The sequence below is a fragment of the Rhincodon typus genome, unplaced genomic scaffold (assembly GCF_021869965.1).
Source record: "Rhincodon typus isolate 14 unplaced genomic scaffold, sRhiTyp1.1 hic_rhity00007764, whole genome shotgun sequence".
NCBI classification, from domain to species: domain Eukaryota; kingdom Metazoa; phylum Chordata; class Chondrichthyes; order Orectolobiformes; family Rhincodontidae; genus Rhincodon; species Rhincodon typus.
In genome coordinates this window covers 1-9100 of record NW_025973402.1, presented here as the reverse complement: position 1 = coordinate 9100, position 9100 = coordinate 1, and the positions used below count along the sequence as shown (strand labels likewise).

The 9100-nt window shown below is 38.3% G+C and overlaps 1 protein-coding gene across 1 annotated transcript; it reads left to right on the top strand.

Moving 5' to 3' along the window:
- Positions 1 to 190: 190 nt before the first annotated feature.
- Positions 191 to 8824, top strand: LOC109937213 (trafficking protein particle complex subunit 12-like; the record flags this gene model as incomplete). Its single annotated transcript, XM_048594291.1, has 4 exons — positions 191 to 271; positions 2519 to 3772; positions 7067 to 7183; positions 8711 to 8824. Coding segments are annotated over exons 2-4 (1479 nt in total), but the record flags the coding sequence as incomplete, so codon positions are not given.
- Positions 8825 to 9100: the final 276 nt, after the last annotated feature.

The following is a 9100-nucleotide window of genomic DNA, read 5'->3' as shown; positions in this document are numbered from 1 at the left end:
TCAAAACCCACTTCCCCTCCCCCTTTTCTGATGAAGGGTCTAGGCCCAAAACGTCAGCCTCTCTGCTCCTATGATGCTGCTTGGCCTGCTGTGTTCATCCAGCCCTGCACCTTGTTATCAATGAGATGTCTATTTATCCCATCATGCATAATAGATTCTAACATTTTCCCTACTACTTCTATAAAGCTAACACTTGTGTAGATTTCAGTTTTCTCTCTCGCAACTTTATGGTAAAGCCAACAGTGAACCAACACCTAAGATTGATTTGAAGGTATGTGAGATAATTCAAAGTCCATTCATTCTTAACGTTGTGATGTGCACTTCTGTTTTATTTAATACTTGTAATCTGATCAGTAAAGAGTCTATTAATATTAGATTCAAGAGTAGGATTATGTGTTGTCGATTTTTTTCTTTTTGAAATGTTCATCACCATGTCTCCAGATTCATAAATCTTTTAAAATTACTCAGTTCAATGATAGACATTTCATGTAGTCATTTGACAAGTAAGGAAATGTTCTGTTTAACACTGGGCAGGGGGTGATGCATGACAATTATTTTGCTATTTATTGAGTTTGAATGACCTAAAACAGAAGGAAAATATGTAGGGAACGTCTGATGGAAATATTAGATATGTAACTAAATTTCATAATGGCACGCTGGATTAGTTTCCATTATCCCACTATACACCATAATTCTGTTCACGCCAAATATTTGTAGAACTGTAATTCACTCTTGGTTTAAAAATGAGAGTGTCAGTCTTTCTTTCTTTGTACAGACTCATTGTTAATTCTAGGTTATAAAATGACCAGCCAATGTGTGATAGTACAGAATGAGGCCATTCAGCCCAACGATACTGTGCCAGCCCTTTACAGCAATCCAATCAACTTCACATCCAGGTGGCCCTGAAAGTTTATTTCCAACTTCCTTTTGAAATCATTCATCATCTTTACTCCCGCAATCCTCATAGATAACAAGTTCCAGATCATTTCCAGTTGGTGCACAAAGGAAATTCTTGTTAGTGTAACCCTGCATCTCTTTCAACTCCTTAAATCTGTGTCCCCTATCCCTTGTACCATCTGCTAATAGGAGCAGCTTTTCTTTGTCTACCTGATCTAAACCTGTCATAGGCTTGTATACCTCGATAAAATCTACCCTTAGTCCTATTTGCCACAGAGAGAATAACCCATCTTCTCAACCCTCATCTTTTCACTAAAATGTTCATCCTTGGAATCATTTTGGCAAAACCCCTCTTCATCCTGTCAAGCACCCTCAATTTTTTCCAAAGGTATGCCTGTTTTGTGACATGAAGCCCAGTGGAAAAGACTCAAGACTCTGAGTAAATATCATCCTCAAATTGAAAGGAATGCCAATTACAACAGCAGCTGGAACTACATGCAATACTCCAGTTGTTGTCTAACCAGTGTTTTATAAATGTTTTTATAAAATATCTATAAAATGCTTTTTTTGTACAATATGGTTTTAATCAGTCTAAAAATACTATGTTTGAATTTAGCTCATGCTACCACTTTTAATAGGCTGAATTTTGTATTCGTAATGACCACAAAGGTGGTAGTGTTTGTTGTTGTTACAACTGTGAAGTGAACAGTCATTTCTCTACATAAGTGCTGTTAAATGTGGAAACCCAGAAGTTGCTGTCCATGCTTTTTCAGTCCTCCATAGGATGTTTATCGAAAACCTGTAAATAGAAGTCTTTGGCAATAGCTTGAATTGATGTGAACATACCCTTTTTTATGTTGCATTTGACTGTAATTTCCCAATACCCCCACCACTCCATCCCATCATGAATAAAGGTCTTCCCTGTTCAGCGAGAGGGATTTGGTTAACGCAGATGCAGAGTGACACCAACAACTTAGGTTCCGTTCTATATTGGCTGAGTTTGCCATGAAGGACTCTCCTTCTCACCTCTTCCACTCACCTGAGGTGGTATGTTAAACCACCACCAGCCATCTCTCTAATGTAAGAGTCTGGCGATTTTACCTTTACCTTCCTTTGACTAGGTTTTAACAATTCGTTATGTTTTAATTACTCTTACATGAACTCTAATTTCATATTTAGGAATGTCAAATTTCTTCATCATGATGAAAAAATATTGATAATATTTTTTAAAGTTTGTTTCACATTTGTTTTGTTAATTCTGTATTGCAATCTTCAATTTGCTGTCTACGAAAGGATTTAAAATAAACAATAATTTTATTTCCAGACTGGCAACATCTTAATTCTTCAGTGTGAGGTTCACTGCTTAATCTATTTGATGGCATCATTAATGTCCGATTCCTGATAGCTGTCATTAGAATCAAATTTAACATTGGAAGAGTTGAAATTGGGACAACAGATATTGCTGGTCTCTTGTGAGCTGTTTCCTTTGAGGTTGGTGTAATCACCTTGATGCTGACCACAACATCTGGGCCAACATAATTTGTTTGTTGAATATAACTTCCTTGCACAATTGTAGCAGAATTCTATAGGTAATTACTGAATTTGTGCACTTTGGTTACAGGAAAAGATGGAAGATCTTCAACTCGACCCTCCGGTTACTGATACAATAACATTGAGCATTAATGAGGAGGTTAACGATGAAGAGCATGTGAACGCAATGCTACAAGAATCTCAAACTCAGCAGCAATTGCTGTTTGGAACTGAAAATATTGATCTAGGTCCAGATGCATTCATCTCTGAGCCAACTGATAAAATATCTAATGCATGTTCAGTGAATCTCATGGATAAACTTAATGATCAGATGATGGAGAGTGTAATAATATCTGATTCACCTAGTAATAGTGAGGGTTATGCAGGAGATCTAGCAATCCTGCATGACTGTGAAGAGGCTTTAGAGATGGGATGCGGTGATCAGTCAATGGATTCAGAGAATAAAGATTGTAAAGAGTCTTCTGGTGAAGATAGTGAACTCGCATCTTCTGTTGTACATGATGCTGATGAACGGTCTCCAATACAAGATGTGAAGTCTACTCCACAAAATCTGGAACTAGCAGTCAAGTCAGAAGAAGAGCATCAAATAACAAATCAAAGCCATGAAAATGGATCTGAAAGCCTGGTTGATTCAGAATTGCAGGAGAAGCAAACACTGGTGCCAGTTAGCATCCAATTGTCCAAGGATGAACATCTACCAGTGTGCACCATTTTTAGTCAGGACAATCAGTCTAAATCCCAGGTTCATGCTCCTTTGAAAGCAGATGGTTATGAACCCCAGATGGTGAAATCTCCTAGCTTTGGGACAATTATTGATACTCCTAATAAGCCATCATTATTTGGAGTACACCCTAGTCCTAGCCTCAGCAAATTTTTCACAGATGATGCCAGTTCAAGTTCATCGGCAGCAGAATTTTTTGACTCTTTCACGTCAACTTCTTTCATTTCTGTTAGTAATCCGAATGCTAGTGCTTCAGTACCTGACAGACTGTCATCCCTTTCTTCTTCCGGAATAGCCAATCAACACAATGGCACAACTCAATCTTTTATCATAGGAAGTGATGTCACACCTTCTTCAGCCTCATTTATGCAAATACCTCTGTCACCTAAGCCTTTTACCCAGATCCAAGCAGCATTTGCAGGAAGTGATGATCCCTTTGCAACAGCATTGAATATGAGTGAGATAGATAGGCGATATGATGCTTGGCTTCCTTCTGAGGACACTAGGAAGATTCTCATTTCTGTCGCTACCCAGCAGTACAGCACAGTGTTTATCGACAAGGAGAAATTAACCATGCCAGGTTTGAAGTTTGACAATGTGCAAGTAAGTCAGTTTTTGTTTGTGTTCATATTGATTTTACAACATATACCACACTTGATGTGTTCCAGACTAGCATTTTATTGGGGAAAAATTAATTATTTGAATGTAAATGCTATGCTGTGTATAAGAAAAATTCTAAAAGACATCCAACCTGCTGTTCCTTTTTTTCCCTATTTGAGTTTGCTTCTTTTCAGAATTAGATACTTAAATTTTTATGCAGAATGTTGTCTTTGCCTTCTTTGTCACTGCCTTTCACTTGGATAGCGCAATGGAAGCTTTATGACACTTCTGAGAATTAATAGATCACTTTTCTGGTGTGTTGAGTCCTGCTAGGCTCTAGCAAAGGCTACAAATCCAAGGGATTAATTGATAGAGGTGTTTAAAATTGAGGATAGGGAAAAGTAGACTGAAGTTCTGAAGCAGTCATATTTAACTCCAAATCAAGAAGCTGGTTCTGTCTACAGATGCTCTGTCTTTATTTGTAGATCAAAAACAGCTTGTTTCCAGTGATGGAGGGTCTTAGAGAACAGGAACATTCGTGGAGATAAAGCAGAGTTAATATTGGTTCAAAATTGGTAGTAGGTAGGAAAAGATGTGACAGAATGACGGAGAAAGGAGTAGGTGGTGATGGAGCCGAGGGAAAGAGACTGTTAGTCAGACAAAGTGATAGATAATGGTAAGCCAAGGAAGGAGAAAAGCTGATAACGAGGACCATAAGTAGGTGAAAATGGGTTGGCTGTGCTGAAAGCAGCTCGTGTCATGATGGGACCTGGGTTGTGATATTGTGGATAAAGGACATTAGAATGAGGTGTTCAGGTTCTAAAACTATTGAACTCACCATTGAGTTTTGAAGGCTACAGGGTTTCCAAGTGGAAACTGAGGTTCTGTTCTTCCAGCTTGTGCTGAGCCTCACCGGAGCACTAACTAGCCCAAGACAGAAATGTCGGCTAGGGAACATCGTGTTGAGTTGAAATGGCAGACAACTGGAAGCTTGGTCATTTTTACGAACAGAACATAGGTGTTCCATAAAGTGGTCATCCAGTCTTCTATTCCACCTTTTAAAAAAAGTGCAATGACCCTGTCTTTCCTTAACTATTAAACCACTATGCTAAATTTAGGATTATGAATGCAAGATGTCTACCTGAAAGGGCAGATTAGACCTAAACTTGCCATCTGAAAATTATTATTATGCTGTCAGCCTCACATAACATGTTCACATCCTGGAGTAGGATTGAATGCAATAGCCTAATAAGCAGAGATGAACTTCTACAGAGAAACAGGAACAGCCTCCAAAAATGCCAAACTGACAGCAGCAACAAACAGGTGGTCCCATTTTAAGGATGTATTGTACTAAAACCTGCTGCAGATAATCAGTAAAATTGAATAGATTCTTCATCAGTTTTCATACAGGAGGTAATTCCAATACCATTAAGTGAGGTTAAGTGATTCAGTATACATAGTTAAAAAATAATATGTTGCAGTGAACTTACAATGGTTTAAATGTGTAGCTGAAAAATGGGAAAGAATAAAGTACAAACTTGTGCAGTTTAACTGCGCTACATCCATACAGGAAACAACTGGATTACATAGTGTGTCCTACATATAAATGAATATGTAAATGACATATGCATTATGGGGAGTTGTAAGCATGGATGTATTACTTCCTAATACCATCTTGCTGAAAGTGTTTTTGAAGTAAATCTGTTAGTGGGTGAGAGCAATCTGGAAGTTGCAGTCCCCTTAAGTTTCTAATGAAAGCAATAATAAGTTTACATCTCAAGAAATATCAGTTAGAGAATGATGTAAGGCACAAGACTGGGAGCATGTGGAACTTGCTGTGTTTGAGGAGTAGCCAATGATCTAGGTAAAGAAAATTCTAATGTCCCTGTGTTTATAGTCAAGTGATGAAAGATATCATTGATAGTGCTATCAAGCAGCTCTTGCTGTGCTTGAGTTCTGCCATTCCTACTTGCAACCATGATATAAAATTGGACAAAAGAACTGAATTCTAGCGGTGAGGTGAAAATGCCACTGATGTCAAGGCAACACTTGATGTGTCATTGGGGCTTCCAACCAAAATTCTATTACAACGACATGAGGAAAAATCTCTGTCCTCTGGTGGACTCATAACTAACATATCAGTGGATGATTGTAGCTGCTGGAGATCAATCATTTCCCAAGAACGTCAATGCAGGAGCTCCTTAGGATCGTGTCCTCAGCCCAACCATCTTCAGCTCCTTCAGCAATGATCTTCACATTATCAGAAATGGGAAGGTTCCCTTATAATTGCCCAGTGCCCAACACCTTTTATAACTCCTCAGATATGAGGCAGTTTGTGCATGAATGTAGTACACGAACCTGGACGGCACCAGGCTAGGGTTGAGTATATATCGCAAAGGGTATGCAGTGATTAATTCCAACAAAAGAAAATCTAATCATCTCCATGACATTCAGTTACACTATCACTGAATCCCTGACTATCAATCTTGGGCTTACCGTTGACCAGAAACTGAACTGAATCAACTACATAAATACTGTGGGTACAAAAACAGCTCAGAAGCTGGAAGTCTGTGGCAAACAACTCACCTTCTGACTCCCCAAAATTTGCCCTCCATCAACAAGGCACAAGTCACCAGTGTGCTATGATATACTTATCTGGATGAGTGCAGCTCCAATGACACTCAACGCTGTCTGGAATAAGAAACCCCATCTACCACCTTTGTTAATTCCTTCCACTACTAAATAGTGCCATCAACAAGGTACACCATTCATCACTTATCATATGTCATCATTCCTTCAGTTACTGGGTCAAATCGCCTACAGCCCATTGAGTGTACCTACACCCCAAAGACGGCAATGGTTCAGGAAAGCAGCTTACCACCACTTTCTTGAGGACAGTAGGAGATGGAAAACAAATGCTGACCTCCAGCCACTGATGCTCATGTTCCATGGATAAACAAAAAGCATTATTACAAACAGGATCATGATCAAGTTTGTTTTTTGATAAAATGACAAATTTACATGGGTAGTTTGTCTCCAGTATGGACATCAAATTTATAACAAAGGAAATACATGTGGTGTAAGATTTTTTAATAGTATTGTTATAGTTTATGAATCATTCTTGTGTTAATGTTAAATGTAAATGCAGAGAATGCAAAAGACTTGTTTTGCTCCATTCCCAATAGCATGTGCAATTCAAGATTCCAGGGTGCAATTGAAGGTAGCTTTTTAAAAGTTGTTTCATCTGGCATAAATAACTGACTAATCAATTGTCTGGATGTCTTCTGATCCTTTCAGGGTGATGCAGTCAAGGAAGTAATGCTGCGGTTTTTGGGAGAACAGGCTGCAATGAAGAGACAAGCTTTGACTGCAGATGCTGTGGAGCAGTCCTTTGTGGGACTCAAGCAATTAATAGTAAGTAATGGACCTTGCGTTTAGAATTTTATTATGTAAGGTAACATTCTTTTAGGTGAGAATGTGAATTCAAAAGAACCCATTGTGTTGAAAGTATTATATTATATTATGTTATTATTATGTGCATAGAGGAGTGGCTAACCGATAGTTGGGATAAGGGGTGCATTTTCAGTGCCACAGTTATCAATACTGGTGTCACAATTATTTACAATATATGTATTAATTTGGATAAAGGTGAATGTACAATAGCTAAGTTTGCAGTTGACACAGTTAGGTAGAAGGCAAATGGTAAAAATAATACAAAGAGTTTGCAGAGGAATATAGACAAGTAAAATGAGTGGGCAAAAACTTGACAGATGAAATATAATGTGGGAAAGTGAGGTTATGCACTTTGACAGAAAAAAACAGAATACTATTTGAAAGGAAAAACACTGCAGAAAGTTGCAAAACAGAAGCCCTGGTGCATAATCGTTTTAAAAAGACATACTAGCATGTAAGTTCATCAGGTTATAAGGAAAACAACTGAAATGTTGGCCTTTATTTCAAAGGAACTGGAGAATAAAATTAGGGAAATCTTGCTAAAATTACACATGGCACTCGTTAGACCACAGCTGGAATGCCATGAATTATTTTTATCCCCTTATCGAGGGAAAGATATACCAATGCTAGAGATGGTTCAGAGAAGATTCACTCAGTTGTTCCCAATTCAGGAGAGACTGTCTTTATGAGGAGAGTTCAAGTAAGTTGGGTCTGTGCTCATTGTTGTTTAAAAGAATTAGAGCTGACATAATTGTAACATGCAAGATTTTGGTGGATTTGACAGGGCAGATGTGAGGCAGAAATGTTGTTTGTCCCTTGTAAGGGAAAATAGGACCAGAAGTCATAATCTAAGTAAGGGATCACCCGTTTAAGGATGAATTTCAACTGTGGATAGTGAATCTGTGGCATTCTTTACTGTAGGGACTGTTGAGACTGAATCATTAAGTATAGTCATGGCTGAGGTTGACAGATTTTTAATCAGTAATGAAATCAATGGTTACAGGAGAAAGACAGGAAAGTGGAGTCGTGTATCATCAGATCATCCACGATCTTGTTGAATAATTGAGCAGATTGTTCAGGCTGAATGGCCTAGTGCTGCTCCTATATGTTGTGGCCTAACACAAACCATCAACCGTGGTCTATGTGAATGGCAGAGGTGGCTCAAGGTGCCAAATTACCTACCTTTCCTGTGTTGTTTGTTCATATTTCAGTGCTCTTAGAAGAACTATTCAATGTTTCTGGGTGAATTAAAACCGAGATTTTTCCTTACCCAGGACTCTGGCATTTCTGATTGACATTGAAGTTACTTCATGTTCTACTACTCCCTATTGGATAACTTGTGTTTACCCTGAACAAAAACTATCAATCTTTCTTAAAAGTAGCCTTCTTTTAATGTAGAATTCACTGCTGTAACATGTACCCCTGTTTGAAATATCCTGACTAGATGTTGATGTTGATGATGGGATACTTTTCTTTCAATGTTAACAGAATACAAAGAACTGGAGAGCTGCAGTTGATCTTTGTGGAAGATTACTCACAGCACATGGTCAAGGGTATGGCAAAAGTGGTCAACCAACTAACCACACTACAGATTCTGTTCAGGTCAGTTGGCAAGTTTGTGATTTTGATGAGCATTTGTCATCTTTTTCCTTCCAAAACCCTTTGTGTTTCATTTTAAAAGAAACAATGTTGTTGGATTCCTGGAATACAACCAGCATTTTTTTTGTATTAAGATTAGTTACACCAATACATTTGTGAACAAACAATTGCTTGCCAGTATACAACTTAAATATTTCTGGAAGACCAACATATTGTTGAATCTTGGGTAGTAGGAACTGCAGATGCTGGAGAATCCGAGACAACAAGGTGCAGGGCTGG